General features: G+C 46.8%; 1 protein-coding gene across 4 annotated transcripts in view; it reads left to right on the top strand.

Annotated features, from left to right (window-relative positions):
* Positions 1–19703, top strand: part of pds5a (PDS5 cohesin associated factor A) — a 326590-nt gene that overhangs the window by 213578 nt on the left and 93309 nt on the right. For all 4 annotated transcript variants that reach the window (XM_072496600.1, XM_072496598.1, XM_072496601.1 and 1 more), the window contains exons 20-21: positions 5974–6097; positions 9336–9494. In XM_072496600.1, the coding sequence (XP_072352701.1) occupies positions 5974–6097; positions 9336–9494 (283 nt within the window). The remainder of the gene's footprint in view (positions 1–5973; positions 6098–9335; positions 9495–19703) is intronic.

Raw genomic sequence — 19703 nt, 5'->3', positions numbered from 1 at the left:
GGTGATTAAATCTTTACAGATCCAGAGATGGGGTAACCCCAGGTTAAATAGGTGTGAATTGTGTCAAGCCAGGACAGTTGGTAGGATTTCGCAGGCCAGATGGTGGGGGATGAATGTAATGCGACATGAATCCCAGGTCCCGGTTGAGGCCGCACTCGTGTGCAGAACTTGGTTATAAGTTTCTGCTTGGCGATTCTGCGTTGTCGCGCGTCCTGAAGGCCGCCTTGGAGAACGCTTACCCGGAGATCAGAGGCTGAATGCCCTTGACTGCTGAAGTGTTCCCCGACTGGAAGGGAACATTCCTGCCTGGTGATTGTCGCGCGATGTCCGTTCATTCAAAAAAACGAATGAACGGACACATGAGTGCGGCCTCAACCGGGATCTGGGGTTCATGTCGCATTACATTCATCCCCCACCATCTGGCCTGCGAAATCCTACGAACTGACCTGGCTTGACACAATTCACACCTCTTTAACCTGGGGTTACCCCATCTCTGGATCTGTAAAGATTTAATCACCTAATGGTCGCATTCCAAGCATTGTCTGGCATCTTTGAATTTGTCTATATATATGTTTCTGGAACATGCCACTTCGTTCACCTGAGGAAGGAGCAGCGCTCCGAAAGCTAGTGACATCGAAACAAACCTGTTGGACTTTAACCTGGTGTTGTAAGACTTCGTACAGTGCTCACCCCAGTCCAACGCCGACATCTCCACATCGTACATACTAGTGTTACCCATTATGTATACCATTATGTACTGTTACAGTCTCACCTTTTATGGTTAGCTTTTTGCTATCTGCCTGCTTCCGTTCTCAGTCAGTGCTGGACCTATTGGTGACCTTGTCCAGTTTATTAGCAAAATCTAAAACCCACAACGTTTAATTTTTCTACCTGCTGGGTGAGATTTTAAAAATTCTTTCTTGGGGTGTGGGTGTCGTTGGCTAAGCCAGCATTTATTGCCTAGCCCTTGAGAAGATAATAGTGAGCTGCCGCCTTGAACCACTACAGTCCATTTGGTGTAGGTGCGCCCATAGTGTTGGAACAGAACCCCCGGTAAGTTCAGTCATGAGGAACAAGATTAGGTTTTCAAAAAGAAATGTATGTTTTCCCTAAGGATCCAGTAACATCAAATCATGGCAAAGGATTCAGAAATTCAGTCCATTGTATCATACAAATTCTTTGTACTCAGATTGGACCAAGGACTAGCAAGCACTACCCACTGGCAGCCTTTGCCCTTCCATAACAGTGACATGTTCTTTGCATGCATGACTATATGCATACATGTTAAACTAAAAATAGTGCAATCCAACCTGTCCCATGGTATTTAGATGCCTTAAGCATCACAATGTATGCACTCACCACTCCAACGAAAAGCCATGCAATATCCTGGCAAACGGAGAATAACATAGGAACAGGAAGAGGCTAGTAATACATCAGGACTGTTGCAACATTCAGTGAGATCATGGCTTATATATGATCTAACTCCATATTTCCACCTTCACCCTACTAAACCTTGCCCTTTCGGTATAGAAAACCTAAAAATTTCATTTTTAAACTTGATCTTGCACCAGTACATTTGATAAAGAGAGTTCTAAACTTTTACCGCCTTTGTATGTAGAAATGTTTCTGAATTTCGCACCTGAAAGGTCTGGCACCAATTGTCTCCAAGTCACTCCAACCAGAATAAATAGTTTCTCTCTACCCCATTTGTTCCTTTCAATATCTTGGGAAACTTTTGATTAAATTACTGCTGAACCATTTAAAATCCAGAGAATATAACTAGTTTGTGAAAGCTCTCAAAATTTAACTCTCGGCATCCAGGGATCATTCTTCTAAATTTGTCTTCCAAGGCCAATATTCTTCCCCTGATGCAGTGCGTAGAACTGCTCACAGTACTCAAAGTGTGATGTAACAAGGGCTTCTTTAAAAACCTTTCACATGAAGTTGGAGTCACTGCTAGGCTTCTATTAATTGTCTTTAAAAGAAATTGGTGGTGAGCGACCTTCTTGAGCCACAGCAGTCCACCACCCACCCCCCGCCCCTGATTCCCATTGACTCCAGTTTTGCTCGGGCTCCATTCACCTCTCGAGCTCAACCCTTTTTTCTATGCTTGGACCAAGGCTGTAATGAAGTCAGGATCTGGGAGAATCCAAACTGAACTTCAGTGAGCATGTTATTGCTAATTAAATGGAGCTTGATAGCATTGTTGACAACTCTTTCCATCACTTTGCTGATAATTGAGGATGGACTGATGGGGCAGGAATTGACTAGGCTGGATTCATCCATTTTGTGGACAGGACATAGCCTGACAATCTTTTACGTTGTCGGGGATGCCAATATTGTAACTGTACTGGAATAGCTTAGCTCAGAGCATGGAAGGTTGTGGGGCACAAGTACTTCAGTACTATTGCCGGAGTATTGTCAGGGCCCATAGCCGTTGCCGTATCCAGTGCCTTCAACCATTTCTTGATATCACGTGGAGTGAATCGAATTGGCTGAAAACTGGTATCTGTGTTGCTGGGGATCTCGGGAGGTGGTGCAGATGAATCACCCACTCTGTCTGGCTGCAGATGCTTCCGGCTATGACATTACTGTACTAGTCTCCTGAATCATTGCGGATGGGTTATTTGTCGATCCCCCTCCGCCCATTATTATTTAATTGTCCACCAACGTTCACTGCTGGATTTGGCAGGACTGCAAAGCTTAGATCTAATGTGTGGCTTGTGAGATTGTCTATAGCTTGCTGCTTACGCTGTTTGGCATGCAGGTAGCTCTGTGTTATAGCTCCACCAGGTTGGCAACTTTTTAGATATGCCTGGTGCTGCTCTTGGCATGCCCTCTTGAGCTCTTCATTGAACCAGGGTTGATCACTTGGTTTGGTGGCAATGGCGAGTGGACAATATGCCAGGCAATAAAGTTGCAGAATGTGGCTGAATACAATTCTGCTGTTGCTAGCACATCGTGCCTCATGAATGCCCAGTTTTGAGTTCCTCGATCTACCCCATTTTACGTGGTGGTAGTGCCATACATCATGATTGGGGGGGCTGGGGAGAGAGAGAGAGAGAGAGAGAGATAAACAGTGTGAAGACAGGATTTTGTCTCCACAAGGAGAGTGCAGTGGTGACTCCAACCAGTCCTATCATGGTCAGATTCATCTGCAAAGGGTGGATTGGTGAGGACAGAGCCAATTTGTTTTTTTCGCTTGTTGGCTGCCTCATAACCTGCCACAACCCCAGTCTAACAGCTGTGTCCTTTAGGACTCTGCCAGCTCTGTGAATCGTGGTGCGACCAAGCCACTCTGAGTCATGGACATTAAAGACCCCACCCAGTGCTTTTGCCATTCTCTGTGCTTCTTCAAAGTGGTGTTCAACATGGAGGAGTAGTATAGTACTGTTTTATCATTTTGTATTATTGAAACATGATTCTGACCTTGTATTCTATTCCTCTACGTGTTGAGGCTGGCATTCCATTCGCCTTTCTGAATATTTTCTGCGTTTGTTCAGGACAGTTTAATGATGTATGTGACCCACTCCCACCAATCTCTCCTTGGACTAATGCTGTTTCTCAGTAACTTATAAAGTAGACGGTCTCATATTTAAAGTTCATTTACCATCATGTTGTACATTTGTTTAATCTATCAAATCTCTTTCTAAATTTCTGCTTCCATCCACCGTGCTCAAATACCTATCTTTGTGTCATCAAATTGGAAAAGTGACTTTCTATTCCATCACCTTAGTCTTAGTCATTAGTAAAAAGCGATAAATAGTTGAGGCCCAACACGGACTCTTTTTTAAAAATAAATTTAGAGTATCCAATTAATTTTTTTCCAATTAAGGGACAGTTTAGTGTGGCCAATCCACCTACCCTGCCCATCTTTGGATTGTGGAGGGCGAAATCCACGCAAACATGGGGAGAATGTGCAAACTCCACATGGGCAGTGACCCAGAGCCTGGATCGAACCTGGGACCTCAGTGCCCTGAGGCAGCAGTGCTAACCACTGCGCCACCGTACTGCCCCCAATACGGATTCTTGCAGGCCGATACTATTCACATCCTGCAATTAGAGTACCTTCCCCTTCTGTCTCCTTCCACTCAGCCACTTTCCTAACCAGGTCAATTATTGTCTTCAATTCCAATTTTGAAATATCTGAAAGAAACTGGTCACATAGAACATACAGTGCAGAAGGAGGCCATTCGGTCCATCGAGTTTGCACCGACCCACTTAAGCCCACACTGCCACCCGATCCCCGTAACCCAATAACCCCATCTAACCTTTTTGGTCACTAAGGGCAATTTAGCATGGCCAATCCACCTAACCTGCATGTCTTTGGACTGAGAGAGGAAACCGGAGCACCCGGAGGAAACCCACGCAGACACTGGGAGAACGAGCAGTCTCCACACAGACAGTGACCCAGCGGGGAATCAAACCTGGGACCCTGTCGCTGTGAAGCCACAGTGCTATCCACTTGTACTACTGTGCTGCCCGGTAGAATGATATAAGACTGGAAAATTACTCGCTGACCCACAGAGGCAATCAAAGCAACTCCAAGAGACCGACCCTTTTGCTGGTTAATGTTAAACAGTTATCCACTTTATGTGCAGACAACATTCCAGAACAGGTACAGCTCTCGCTTGAAAGAATTCAACAAATTGATGTCCACAAATACAGTCTGTTCCACAGATCCACTATTCTCTGGGAAAAGAACCACGTCATAACTTTGGTCATGGTTCTGCCTTTACAGAAATGAGTTCATGATCCTAATCCTTCTTATTTAACCTATTTAGTTGAAGCAAACAGTCTGCACAAACACAGATAAATAACCTTGCATCCATTGTCTTAGAAATTTGAAGTAGATGAGCCCAAAATTTATGCTTCTCCAAAATAATAATAATAATTCCTACCTAGAATGCCTAAGTATTTTTGCTTCCATGTTGCCATGATGACCCTAAAAATCTGTCTTCATAATCTTTTGTCCTCCTTTGATATCTGACCTTCCTTTTTTGGAAAAACTGAGCTTAGATACATGTGAAGTGGTGCGTTTTGGTAGGAAGAATGAGTCGAGTCAATATAAACTAAATTATCCAACTTAAAAGGGGGAGTAAGAACAGAGGCTGAGTGGTATGCATACACGATGTTTTGTTGATCACCGTATACTTGAGTCAGCGAAAGCACATACAAGGTTCTTGACTTCAAGAGGCATAGAGTTCAAAAACAAGGACGGTATGTTATACTTTTATAAATCATTGTTCAAGACCCCAGCTGATATTTCCAATTTCAAACAACTTCAGGGAGGATTACGGGCCTTTTAGATGGTTCAGATGGGATTTAATGGAAAGTTATCACGGATGTGTGTCTTCAGTTTATATATAGAGTGGACTTATTCTCTTGAGAGCAGAGAAGTTAAAGATTTGATTGAGGTGTTCAAAATGTTTTGCTGGGAGGAACATTTTCCAGCAGAAGCATCATTAAGCAGGGAAAACAAATTTAGATAATTGACAAAAGAGCCAGAGGTGATATGAGAATTATTTAACGCAGCGAGTTGTGGTCTGCATGCCAATCTGAATGGGTGGTGGAAACTGATTCAATCATAACTTTGAAAAGCAAATTCGATAAATACTACTGGAGGAACCATTGAGAGGGCTGTTAGAGGGAACAAAGGAATGGGACTTAATGAATAACTTTCGCAAAGAGATAGTTTTGGCACAAATGACCTCCCTCTATGCTGTATCGTTTTATGATTCTAGTTTCATATTAAATCATCTTTTCACTGGCTGATAGCTTATTCACTTCTAGGTAAAGAATGAATTGTGTTGAAAGAATGGGGTAGACCATTCTGAATATATAGAAACTTAATACTGCTGGGAAGATAAGTGATAAAAGTAAAGGAAATTAAAATGTAAAATTAGAAATTTGCAGATAGTCACCTTAGATAACGTTATGAATCAATAAAGCAATTGAATGTTCTTGTTGCAGCACACTCATTCCCATCCTGCATCAGAAAGCAAAGAGAGGCACTCCTCGCCAGGCTAAGCAAGCTGTTCACTGCATTCATGCCATCTTTACAAACAAAGAAGTACAATTGGCGCAGATCTTCGAGGTATCTGAACTTTTTTTTTGATTATGGTTTATTTTTTGCTCAAGCTGTACGTAAATTAGTGGTGTGATCAGACAAGCGCATTAATAGAATGCCAAAACATCTTGATGTATATTGTTTTGTAGAACATGGTGTTGAATGTGCAGACAGGGTGATGACTGTCAGTAGTTTTTCTTAGGCAGTCCCTTGGGATAAAGGATGAGTTACTTCCATTCTGATACAGTGATGGTTCTGAGATGGCTAATAAGTCCAAGCATGAACCCCCCTCCCACACACACACACACACACACACACAAACAGCTGACGGTAATCAACTCACTAAAAAACTGAGATGACGGGCTCCCACCTGGGTAGAACCCTTCCACCGACCCCCTCATCGTATGTACCATCTTCTCAAGGTACAAATATTCCATTGGGCCCCCCCAACCAAGCCGAGGCCTCAGGCGGTACCGGCGACCTCCACCCAAGCAGATCTCATCTCCGGGCTATTAACAAGGTGAAGGTTAACACATCTGCCCTCGTCCCTGTCTGCAGCACCAGCAAGTCCGATACTCCAAAAAAGTCACCAACTGGCATGGCTCCAGCTGAAGGCACAAAATCCTTGACATTGTATCAAAAAAAGGAGACCCAGAAACTCACGAGCTTGGGGCAAGACCAAAATATTGGGTGATTCGCTGGTCCCTTAGAGCACCTTTTCTCAACCCCTGAGAAGCACCCGCTCATGTGCGCCCTCGTCAGATACGCCCTGTGCGCTACCTTGAACTAGATCAGGCTTAACCTCGCACATGACCCTGTGAGGCAATCCAGCAGTGCCCCAACCTGCACCAGCTCCAGGCCCACCGAAGATGGCCGCCAGAGCCCCCATAAAGCCAGTCAAAAATCAAGGGAAGTGTCACTGTCAGCACAGCACCAAGCACTACCCCGCATTACAAAAAACTCTCAAAAGATACACATACACCTCAAAAGATACACATACACCTGAACTTAACAGTGATCAAACAACTTTCTGTATCGTTGCCCCTTGTACCTCTATCCCCCCGGTCTATCTTGCCCATGACCGCCCAAATTGGGGCCAAAAGCCATGGCCATCTCCAGATCCTCAGTGACCGCCTGCTGCTGCTGCTTAAACTCGTTGGTCACAAAGCTAACCAACGTCTGAGTTGACAACTGAGGGTCCAAAATCACAGCAATAGCCTTTGCCATGTTCCCTTCTGCTGAGGCTCGAGGAACTGCTGAATCTGATGACGGTCCCTTGCCCGTCTTCTGCCTTGGTGTTACATTTACCGGGTATTACTTTCCTTCAAACAAATCGCCCTTATACCGGGCAAAAACAGACACAAACAAAGTATCCTGGCACGAGCCACCATCTGCGCAACTGCTCACCACAAAGCCACCGGGCATGTCTTGGGTAGATGGGTTGTTCGGAGGTTTGTATGCTCCCTCCAACTCCTTAGCTTCACTCTGCACATTCCCAACAAAGCGCCTTGATTTGTTCAGTGTCTTCCCGAATGGGCCATCTGGATTTCAGTTGGGCAACAGCCACGGATTCCCAATGGGATGTTTGACATCTTTAGGGATGCTTTGAGGATATCTTAAAAGCATTTCTGCTGTCCTCCTGGGAGTCTGGTGGCGGGATCTGCAAGGGCCACGCAGTGCAGTTGATTTTGAGTGACGCGTGTCTCAATGCTGGGCAACTTGCCATGGGAGAGGATGCTGCTGTTAGCCTGCTTTTCTTGCTACTGGATCATCCAAAGGCACCGGTACCCCCACTGGTGGTGTTTCTCCAGAGCCCTGAGGTGCCTGTTGTAGGTTGTCTAAGTCTCTGAAACGTTTTGGAGTGTGGGGAACACTGCTAACCATTAAACCATGACCTTGGTCTCAATTTGAGATCCTGAACTTCAAATACTCTTCTCCTCAGTCGACCAAAGGCTGAGCTGCCATACTGGGTCAATTGTAAATTTAATTGTCTCTTTGTCCATCTTAATCCAGAAAAGGCTTCAGAAAATGCCCACATTTCCCAGGATTTTGCTGTTGATCTTTATTGATAGGGGGCAGTGTCTGCTGTGAGAGCTGGTTAGAAAAGGACTTTAGTTTTGAGTGAAAGATCCATTTTTTCACATGCTTCAAAGAAAGAGAAGATTCTGAGCAAGGGGCACAGCATCACCTGCAAACTGAAGCTCTATGGATTGAAGGCGCAGTAGTTTGAACAGTTCCCCATCTGTTCTGCAGATTATCTCCATGCCTCTGGGTTATTTGCTGAAGGTGCGGTACAGTATTGCACAGAGAAAAATGAAGAGAGCTGATGCAATGGCAGTCTTTGTTTGAACACAGTCTGCTCTGAAATAGGGCATGTGCTGATTCTGTTGGTGAGATTAGAATAGCAGAATCATAGAAAAGTTACAGCACAGAAGGAGGTCATTTGGCCCATTTTGCCTATGCCAGTCTGAGGACAGCCAGGTGCCCTTTCTAATCCCACCTTCCTGCACCCAGTCCATCGCCCTGCAGCTTAGAGCACTTCAGTTGCAGATCCAGGTACCACGAGATTCTGTTGGCGAGATTCATGCAGGTTGATGGCCGTCAGTTCACCAAGACTTGAATACAATTTATAAGTGATAACTTAAAAATCTGATAATTTTGCTTGTCGATCACATCTTCATGAGCAACTGATATGAGCAATAATATTTTGAAAGATCAAAGTTGGAGTTTAGACTCATGTTTGCTGTGAACATATAATGTTGAACTAATTAATAGTTTTTATAAGAAGGGGGCCAGTTTAGCTCAGTTGGCTGGACAGCTGGCTTGTGATGCAGAGCAAGGCCAACAACACGGGTTCAATTCCTGTACCGGCTAAGGTTTTTCATGAACCTTCTCAACCTTGCCCCTGGCTTGAGGTGTGGTGATACTCAGGTTAAATCAACTCAGGTCAGCTCTCCCTCTCTAAGGGGAAAGCAGTCGATGATCACCTGAGACTAATGCGACTTTACTTACTTGAAGTAAAAAGCTATCTGCCTGATCTGAATTTGTAAGTTATTTGAAAATGTCAATAGTCTTTAAGTTAATGGCAATAACTTTGTTCTCAGTTAAAATTTGAACTGCTCAAATTAGTGCATACATCTTTGTGGCCTTGTTGAGCCTTAAAACTAGAGGCAGGTGCAGCATTTTCAGAGGTGTGTTGAGATTGTTGACTTTTGAAGTTTACCAGTTTGTAAATTCTGTTTCTGTACACTTTTCGTTTCTCTAGCCACTAAGCAAAAGCCTAAATGCTGACACCCCAGAACAGCTGATAACGCCACTTGTCTCCTTAGGACACATTGCGATGTTGGCACCAGATCAGTTTGCATCTCCAATGAAGTCAGTGGTCGCAAATTTTATTGTCAAAGATTTACTAATGAATGACAGGGTATGTTAAGTTTATGCATTTGGTTTACGAAATGTTTATGATATTGCTAAATGCAAGTTTTATTTAATGTGTGTGATGATCATGATGACTTTCTTCATTTTGTTCTTGCACAAAAATCATTGACTTTCAAATTATGTAAATCTGTGAATATCCCCATAAGGCCATAACGAAGTAGGAGCAGAAGTAGGCTAGTCGGCCCAGGAAGTCTGCTCCGCCATTTAATGAGATCATGGCTGATCTGATATAATTCTCAATTCCACCGTATCCGCATTTCCTTAATTCCCTTACTGGTTTAAAAAAATCTGTCTACCTTAGCCATGAACATATTTAATGACCCAGACGCTGCAGCTCTCTGCGATAAAGAATTCACTACCCTCAGCGAGAAATTCCTCCCCATCTCGGTCTTAAATGGATGACTTCTTATTATGAGATTATGCCCTCTGCCACAATAGGAAACATCCTGACACCATCTACTCTGTCAAGCCCCCTTAGAATCCTACATGTCCCAATAAGGTTGTCTCATTATTATAAACTCTAATGAGTACTTGCCCAATAACCAACCTCCCTCCAGAACTGGGACCAACCTAATGAACATTCTCTGGACTGCCTCCAATGTCAGTATATATTTCCTTTGATAAAGGGGACCAATACATTTCACAATATTCCAGGTGTGGTCTAACTAGTGCCTTGTATAGTTTTAGCAGGACTTCCCTATTTTATAATCGATTTCCTTTGAAATAGAGGGCAGCATCGTCTTTGCCTTCCCAATTACCCGCTGAGCTTGCATGCTAGCTTTTTGTGATTTATACACCAGGACCCCCGTAAGGCATGAGAGCAGAATTAGGCCATTCGGCCCAACGAGTCTGTTCTGCCATTAAATTATGGCTGATATGTTTCTCATCCCCATTTTCCGGACTACTCCCCATAACTCTTGATCCCTTATTAATCAAGAACCTATCTCTGTCTTAAAGACACTCCGTGATTAGGCCTTCACAGCCTCTGCGGCAATCAGTTCCACAGGTTCACCACACTCTGATTGAAGAAATTCCTCCTCATTTCAATTTTAAAGGATTGTCCCTTCTGTCTGAGGCTGTACACTCGGGTTCTCGTTTTTCCTAAACTCCAATGAGTACAAACCTAGAGTCCTCAACCGCTCCTCATATGACAAGCTCTTCATTCCAGGGATCATTCTTCTGAACCTCCATTGGACCCTTTCTAACCCCCAAGTCCTTCTGTGCTACAGTTTTCTGCAGTCTTTGTCCATTTAAATAATATCCAGCTTATTCTTCCGACCTTTATTCTTCATACTTTACATAACTTCACATTTCCTACATTATATTTTATCTGCCAAGTTTTTGCCCACGCAGCTAACGTTTCTATATCCCTCTGTAGACTCTGTCATTCTCGCCACTTGCCTTTCCATATATTTTTGTGTCATCCGCAAACTTGGTAATAGCACACTTAGTTCCCTCATCCAAGTCATTAACAGATATTGTAAATAATTGTGGCTCCAGTACGGATCCCTGTGGAACTCCACTAGTTACAGGTTGCGTCCCAAAAATGCTGTCTTATACCAACTCTGTGTTCTATCAGTTCGTCAATCCTCAATCCATGCCAACACCCAACACCATGGTCACTTATTAAGTAGCCTTTTATGTGGTACCTGACTGAACACTTTTTGGCTCTTAGTCATTTTGATCTTTGTAATCTTAGGTTAAAAATGTTCCATCACATAAACTCGGAAGCGCTTTCCTCATCCTCTGATACCTGTTAAAATTGGCTTGTTCAGTATTATTGATTTATCTTGTTAATTGATCAGCCAGAGCTCAGACTTTCTGCCTTTACACTGTGTTGACTTTGTTGTGCTGCAGACGATGTATGTATAGTTGCTGCTGCATTTCCAACAGAGCAACAGCAGCATAATGGCAGAACATTTGAGGAACCTTGGGGCCCATCATGTTTCTTAATTTACTGTGACTTGGAAAAAATTGCCACATATCTACAGGCTTTATAGAATTAAAGAAAGGTGGGAGCGCAGAAGGAGACCATTCACGAAGATGGTCAGAAGGAGCAATTCTCCTAATTCTGCTGCTCTCCACCAACACTCCTCTTCCCCCCCAAATCCCCAAATATAGAGCTTACCTCCATCAATGCAGTGTTTAAACTTTCATTTCATTGGCGTCAACTCCCTTCTTACAACAGCACTGTGGGTGTACTTATTCCAGAAGGACTAGGGCAGTTCAAGATAGTGGATGACTACCATCGTCTTGAGGGCAATTAGAGATGAGCATCAAATACTGTCCTTGCCAGCGATGCTTACATACCAAGAAAGAATAAATAAAAATGTTGCTGGCAATTGTTTGGGAATTTCTGATAAATTGCTTGAGAAATGGTCAAAATTGTTTCGAAATTCAAAAATGTAACTAACAGTTAGCTGCGGTAGCACAGCGCGAGGGACCCGGGTGTGATTCCCGGCTTGGGTCACTGTCTGTGCGGAATCTGCACGTTCTCTCTGTGTCTGGGTGGGTTTCCTTCGGGTGCTCTATTTTCCTCCCACAAGTCCCAGAAGGCGTGCTTGTTAGGTGAACTGGACATTTTGAATTCTCCCTCAGTACCTGAACAGGTGCCGGAGTGTGGCGAAAAAGGAATTTTCACAGTAACTTCATTGCAATGTTAATGTAAGCCTACTTGTGATACTGATAAGGATTATTATTAAATTTATGCTTGTATCAATCTTCACGGAGTTATCCCATTGTAAATTTGAAAAATGTATCGGCTCTATGCCCGTATGCAGATTCTGACCTCACAACAGGTGACATGTCATGGTATTACTCCGTAATCTTGCTGGCATAACTATAAAATGGAATTTATAATGGAAAATAAATAAAGTTACCAAGCCATCGGTAGATCAAGAGTGAAAAGTAAAATTTTAATTTGTTGGTATTCTCCCTGATCTTATTCCCACAATCTGAGGTTTACAATGTAAATATGTAAACACACACAGCGTGGCAAAAAAAGTCTATTGAACTGCAGGTGCAAACAGCCACATAGGAATATGAAGTCAGGATAAGAACGGAGAGCTGGCTACTAATATTCCTGAATGTTAAGGAAAGATAGGCAAAGGAAAAAAAGTAAAGTGGCAGCGTTGATTTTTTAAAAAATATATTTTTATTAAGAATTTTTTTATTACAATATTTTCCACCTTACAAACAACAACCCCCCCCCCCACTTCGCAACAAAGAAAAGAAAAAGAACTTGCGTGGCAAGACATGAACATGACAAGTCAATAAAATACGGAACTTTGTACATTGGACTCTTCCCGTACATGTCAGTTTCGGGATCATTCATGTGCTTTCTTGCTCACATGTCCCCCCACAGGAACCCCCACCCCCCCACGAACGATGTCCCCCCCCCGGGTTGCTGTTGCTGCTGTCCGACCTTCATCTAACGCTCCGCGAGATGATCTAGGAACGGTTGCCACCGCCTGTACAACCCCTGCGCAGACCCTCTCAAGGCAAACTTTATCCTCTCTAACTTGATAAACCCTGCCATATCATTTATCCAGGCTTCCACACTGGGGGGCTTCGCCTCCTTCCACATTAGCAAGATCCTTAGACGAGCTACTAGGGACGCAAAGGCCAGAATGCCGGCCTCTTTTGCCTCCTGCACTCACGGCTCGTCCACTACTCCAAATAGTGCTAGCCCCCAGCTTGGCTTGACCTGGACTTTCACCACCTTAGATATTGTTCCCGCCACTCCCCTCCAGTGCCGGGCATGACCAAAACATTTGGACATGGTTCGCCGGACTTCCTGAGCACCGCCCACATCTGTCTCCACCCCAAAGAACCTACTCAGCCTCGCCCCCGTCATATGCGCTCTCTGAACCACCTTAAATTGTATCAGGCTAAGCCTGGCACACGAGGAAGAGGAATTAATCCTACTTAGGGCATCAGCCCATAGCCCCTCCTCAATCTCCTCCCCCAACTCCTGCTCCCATTTACACTTCAGCTCCTCTACCAAAGCCTCCCCCTCTTCTTTCATCTCCTGGTATACCGCCGACACCTTGCCCACCCCGACCCATACGCCCGCGATCACCCTATCTTGAATCGCCTGTGCCAGGAGTAGCGGAAATTCCCTCACTTGCATGTACCTGAAAGCATTTCCCGGGGGTAGCCCAAACTTCTCCTCCAGCGCCCCTAAGCTCGCAAACGTCCCGTCAATGAACAGGTCCCCCATTCTTCTAATCCCTACCCGATGCCAGCTCTGAAATCCCTCGTCCATCCTTCCTGGGACAAACCGATGGTTGTCTCTGATCGGGGACCACACCGAGGCTGCCGTCGCCCCCCTGTGACGTCCCCACTGCCCCCAGATCTTTAGCGTTGCCGCCACCACCGGGCTCGTGGTATACCTTGTCGGCACGAGCGGCAGCGGTGCCGTCACCAGCGCCCCCAGGTTCGTTCCTTTGCAGGACGCCATCTCCAACCTCTTCCACGCCGCCCCCTCTCCCTCCATCACCCACTTACGGATCATTGCCACGTTGGCTGCCCAATAATAACCACCCAGATTCGGCAATGCCAACCCTCCTCTATCTCTGCTACTCTCCAAGAACCCCCTCCTTACCCGCGGGGTCTTGCTCGCCCACACAAATCCTGTAATGCTCCTGCTTACCCTCTTAAAAAAGGCCTTAGTAATCACAATTGGGAGGCATTGGAATACAAAAAGAAATCTCGGGAGGACCACCATTTTAACCGACTATACCCTACCCGCCAGCGAGAGTGGCAACATGTCCCACCTTTTAAAATCCTCCTCCATCTGTTTCACCAATCGCGTCAAATTGAGTTTATGCAGTGCCCCCCAACTCCTAGCTACCTGAATCCCCAAATATCGAAAGCTCCTTTCCGCCCTCCTCAACGGTAGGTCCTATATCCCTCTTCCCTGGTCCCCCGGATGGATCACAAAGAGCTCACTCTTTCCCACATTGAGCTTATAGCCCGAAAAGTCACCAGACTCCCGTAGGATCTGCATTACCTCAACCATCCCCTCCACTGGATCCGCCACATAGAGCAACAGGTCGTCTGCATACAGCGACACTCGATGCTCCTCTGCCCCTCGAACCACCCCCTTCCATTTCCCCGACTCTCGTAACGCCATGGCCAAAGGTTCAATTGCTAATGCGAACAGCAGAGGGGACAGGGGGCACCCCTGCCTCGTCCCTCGATACAGCCGGAAATACTCAGACCTCCGCCGGTTCGTGACCACACTCGCCACCGGGGCTTTATACAGGAGCTTAACCCAACTAATAAACCCTCCCCCGAACCCAAACCTCCTCAACACTTCCCAGAGATACTCCCACTCTACCCGATCAAAGGCTTTCTCCGCGTCCATGGCTGTCACCATCTCCGCTTCTCCCTCCACCGATGGCATCATTATCACATTTAAGAGCCTTCGCACATTAGTGTTTAACTGCCTACCCTTTACGAATCCCGTCTGGTCCTCGTGAATCACCCCCGGAACACAGTCCTCAATCCTCATGGCCAACATTTTTGCCAGCAACTTAGCATCCACATGAAGGAACGAGATCAGTCTATATGACCCACATTGCAGTGGGTCCTTATCCCGCTTCAAGATCAAAGAGATCGTCGCCTCCGACATTGTCGGGGGCAGGGTCCCCCCCTCCCTTGATTCATTGAAGGTCCTTACCAGCAACGGGGCTAACAGGTCTACATACTTCCTGTAGAACTCCACCGGGAACCCATCCGGCCCCGGGGCCTTCCCTGCCTGCATGCTCCCAATTCCTTTCACCAGCTCCTCCACCCCAATTGGCGCCCCCAGACCAGCCACCTCCTGCACCTCTACCCTTGGGAACCTCAACTGATCCAAGAATCGCCGCATCCCCTCTTTTCCCCCGAGGGACTGGGACCTATACAGTTCCTCGTAAAAGGCCTTAAAAGCCTCATTCATTTTCCCAGCACTCCGCACCGTAGTTACCCTGCCATCTTTGACTCCACCTATTTCCCTCGCTGCCATCCTCTTACGGAGCTGGTGTGCCAGCATCCGGCTCGCCTTCTCCCTATATTCATATATCGCCCCCTTTGCCTTCCTCCACTGTGCCTCTGCCTTCCCTGTGGTCAACAGGTCGAACTCCGTCTGGAGACTTCGTCTCTCCCTGAGTAGTCCCTCATCCGGAGCCTCTGCATAGCTCCTGTCCACCCTTAAAATCTCCCCCACTAACCTCTCCCTTACCCTGCCCTCGCTCTTCACCCTGTGAGCCCTGATGGAGATTAACTCTCCCCTGACCACCGCCTTCAGCGCCTCCCATATACTCCCACCTGCACCTCCCCGTTGTCGTTCGCCTCCAGATATCTTTCAATACACCCCCGCACCCTCCCGCACACTTCCTTGTCTGCCAGCAGTCCCACATCCAACCTCCACAACGGGCGTTGGTCCCTCTCCTCCTCCAGCTCCACCCAGTGCGGGTCATGGTCTGAAATGGCTATGGCCGAATACTCCGTTCCCTCCACTTTTGGGATCAGTGCCCTGCCCAAAACAAAAAAATCTATCCGGGAGTAGGCCTTATGTACGTGGGAGAAAAAAGAAAATTCTTTGGCCAAAGGTCTGGCAAATCTCCACGGATCTACTCCCCCCATCTGATCCATAAACCCCCAAAGCACCTTGGCCGCAGCCGGCCTCCTCCCCGTCCTAGATCTGGAACGATCTAATGCTGGGTCCAGCACCGTGTTAAAATCCCCACCCATTATCAGGCTCCCTACCTCCAGGTCCGGAATACGCCCCAACATCCGTTTCATGAATCCAGCATCGTCCCAGTTTGGGGCATATACATTCACCAGTACCACCTCCGTCCCCTGCAACCTACCAGTCACCACCACGTATAGGCCTCCCTTGTCCGCTACTATGTTCTTGGGCTCAAATTTTTTTATATTTTAAAAAAATATATTTTATTCAAATTTTTTTCGGTCAAACAAGAACAATACAGGATTTTCCCCTTTTTACAACTTTAAAACAATATAAATAATAATGACCGTTTTTTTTTTAACAAATAAATAATATATTAACTAAACGGCAACTGCCAACAACAAAATAATAACTCTCCAAGACAATAAAGTCCCACACGCCAGTATAAATAACTAATATACAAACAGCTATAGGAAACCCCTGAGGGCCCGCATGGGCCCTCCCCCTCCCCCCCAGGTTGCTAATGCTACCTTCTCCATTTCCCTTATCGTTCTGCGAGGTAGTCAAGGAACGGTTGCCACCGCCTGGTGAACCCTTGAGCCGAACCTCTTAGTGCGTACTTTATCCGCTCCAATTTTATAAACCCTGCCATGTCGTTTATCCAGGCCTCCACGCCCGGGGGTTTAGCTTCTTTCCACATAAGTAGAATCCTTCGCCGGGCTACTAGGGACGCAAAGGCCAAAACATCGGCCTCTCTCGCCTCCAGCACTCCCGGCTCATCTGCAACCCCAAATATAGCCAACCCCCAGCCTGGTTCGACCCGGACCCCCACCACCTTTGAAATCACTTTTGCCACACCCACCCAGAACCCATGCAATACCGGACGTGACCAAAACATGTGGGTGTGGTTCCCCGGGCTTCCCGCGCATCTCCCGCACCTATCCTCCACTCCAAAAAATCTACTCAGCCTTGCTCCCGTCATATGCGCCCTGTGTAAAACCTTGAATTGTATCAGGCTGAGCCTGGCACACGAGGACGAAGAGTTTACCCTACTTAGGGCATCTGCCCACAGCCCCTCCTCAATCTCTTCCCCCAGCTCCTCCTCCCATTTTCCCTTCAGCTCCTCCATCATCGTCTCCCCCTCGTCTCTCATTTCCCTATATATATCTGACACCCTGCCATCACCCACCCATGCCCCCGAAATCACTCTGTCCTGGATCTCTTGCGCCGGGAGCTGCGGAAATTCCCTCACCTGTTGCCATACAAATGCCCTCACTTGCATATAGCGAAATGCATTCCCAGGTGGCAGCCCATATTTTTCTGTCAGTGCTCCCAGACTCGCGAACGTCACGTCTAAGAACAAGTCCATCAATTTCGCAATTCCTGCTCGCTGCCAAGATTTAAATCCCCCATCTATCCTTCCCGGGACGAACCTATGATTGTTCCTTATCGGGGACCACACTGAGGCACCCGTTACTCCCTTATGTCATCTCCACTGCCCCCAAATTTTCAGTGTTGCCACCACCACTGGACTTGTGGTGTACTTTTTCGGGGAGAACGGTAAAGGCGCCGTCGCTAATGCTTGCAGGCAGGTTCCCCTACAGGACGCCATCTCTAGTCTTTTCCACGCCGCTCCCTCCCCTTCCCCCATCCACTTGCATACCATTGATATATTGGCGGCCCAATAATAGTCACTTAAGCTCGGCAGTGCCAGTCCCCCCCTATCCCTGCTACGCTGCAGAAACCCCCTCTTCACTCTTGGGGTCTTCCCAGCCCACACAAAGCTCATAACGCTCTTATCCACTTTTTTGAAAAAAGCCTTGGTAATCATCACAGGGAGGCACTGGAACACAAATAGAAATCGCGGAAGGACCACCATTTTGACCGCCTGCACCCTGCCCGCCAGTGACAGGGGCACCATGTCCCATCTCCTAAAATCCTCTTCCATCTGCTCCACCAATCTTCATAAATTAAGCTTATACAAGGTTCCTCAGTTCCTGGCTATCTGGATCCCTAGGTACCGAAAATCCCTTGTTACTCTCCTCAGCGGCAAATCATCTATTCCCCTGCTCTGTTCCCCAGGGTGCATCACAAACAGCTCACTCTGCCCCATATTCAGTTTATATCCCGAAAATTCCCCAAACTCCCTGAGTGTCTGCATTATCTCGGGCATCCCCTCCACTGGGTCCGCGACATACAACAACAAATCATCCGCGTATAATGACACCCGGTGCTCTTCTCCTCCCCTAAGTACTCCCCTCCACTTCCTAGAGCCCCTCGGCGCTATGGCCAGTGGCTCAATTGCCAACGCAAACAGTATCGGGGACAGGGGACATCCCTGTCTTGTCCCTCTATATAGACGGAAGTAGTCAGATCTCTGCCTGTTTGTGATCACACTTGCCACCGGGACCCTATATAAAAGCTGAACCCACCCAATAAACCCCTCTCCAAATCCAAATCTCCTCAACACTTCCCACAGGTAATCCCACTCCACTCTATCAAATGTTTTCTCAGCGTCCATCGCCACCACTATCTCCGCCTCTCCCTCCGGCGGGGATATCATCATCACATCTAGCAGCCTCCGTATATTAGTGTTCAACTGTCTCCCCTTAACAAACCCAGTTTGATCCTCGTGAACCACCCCTGGAACATAATCCTCGATCCTCGTCGCCATCACCTTGGCCAAGAGCTTGGCATCTACATTCAGAAGGGAGATAGGCCTGTAAGACCCGCACTGCAGCGGGTCTTTGTCCCTCTTCAGGAGCAACGATATCGTCGCCTCCGACATCGTCGGGGGCAACGTCCCCCCTTCCCTGGCCTCGTTAAAGGTTCTCGTCAGAAGCGGGGCTAGTAGGTCCATGTATTTCCTATAAAATTCCACCGGGAACCCATCCGGTCCCGGGGCCTTCCCTGTCTGCATGCTCCCAATCCCTTTTACCACCTCCTCCACCTCAATCCGTGCTCCCAATCCTGTCCTCTCCTGCTCCTCCACCTTCGGGAATTCCAGCTGATCCAGGAAGTGCATCATTCCCTCCTTCCCTTCCGGGGGTTGAGCCTTATACAGCCTCTCGTAAAATGCCTTAAACACCCCGTTCACCCTCTCTGCTCTCTGTTCCATCTCACCCTCCTCGTCCCTCACCCCACCTATCTCCCTCGCCGCCCCTCTCTTCCTCAATTGTTGGGCCAGTAACCGGCTCGCCTTCTCTCCGTACTCATACTGTACTCCCTGTGCCTTTCTCCATTGTGCCTCTGCCCTGCCCGTGGTCAGCACGTCAAATTCCGTATGCAACCTTTGTCTTTCCCTGTACAGTCCCTCATCCGGAGCCTCTGCATACTGCCTATCCACCCTCAAAATTTCTCTCAACAATCGCTCCCTCTCTTTACTCTCTTGTTTCCCCTTATGGGCCTTTATGGAAATCAGTTCCCCTCTGACCACCGCCTTCAGTGCCTCCCAGACCACTCCCACCTGAACCTCTCCATCATAGTTAATCTCCAGGTACCTTTCGATACATCCCC

This window comes from Scyliorhinus torazame, chromosome 3 (assembly GCF_047496885.1).
Source record: "Scyliorhinus torazame isolate Kashiwa2021f chromosome 3, sScyTor2.1, whole genome shotgun sequence".
In the NCBI taxonomy this organism is placed as follows: Eukaryota; Metazoa; Chordata; class Chondrichthyes; order Carcharhiniformes; family Scyliorhinidae; genus Scyliorhinus; species Scyliorhinus torazame.
This window is presented reverse-complemented; position numbering and strand designations above follow the sequence as displayed.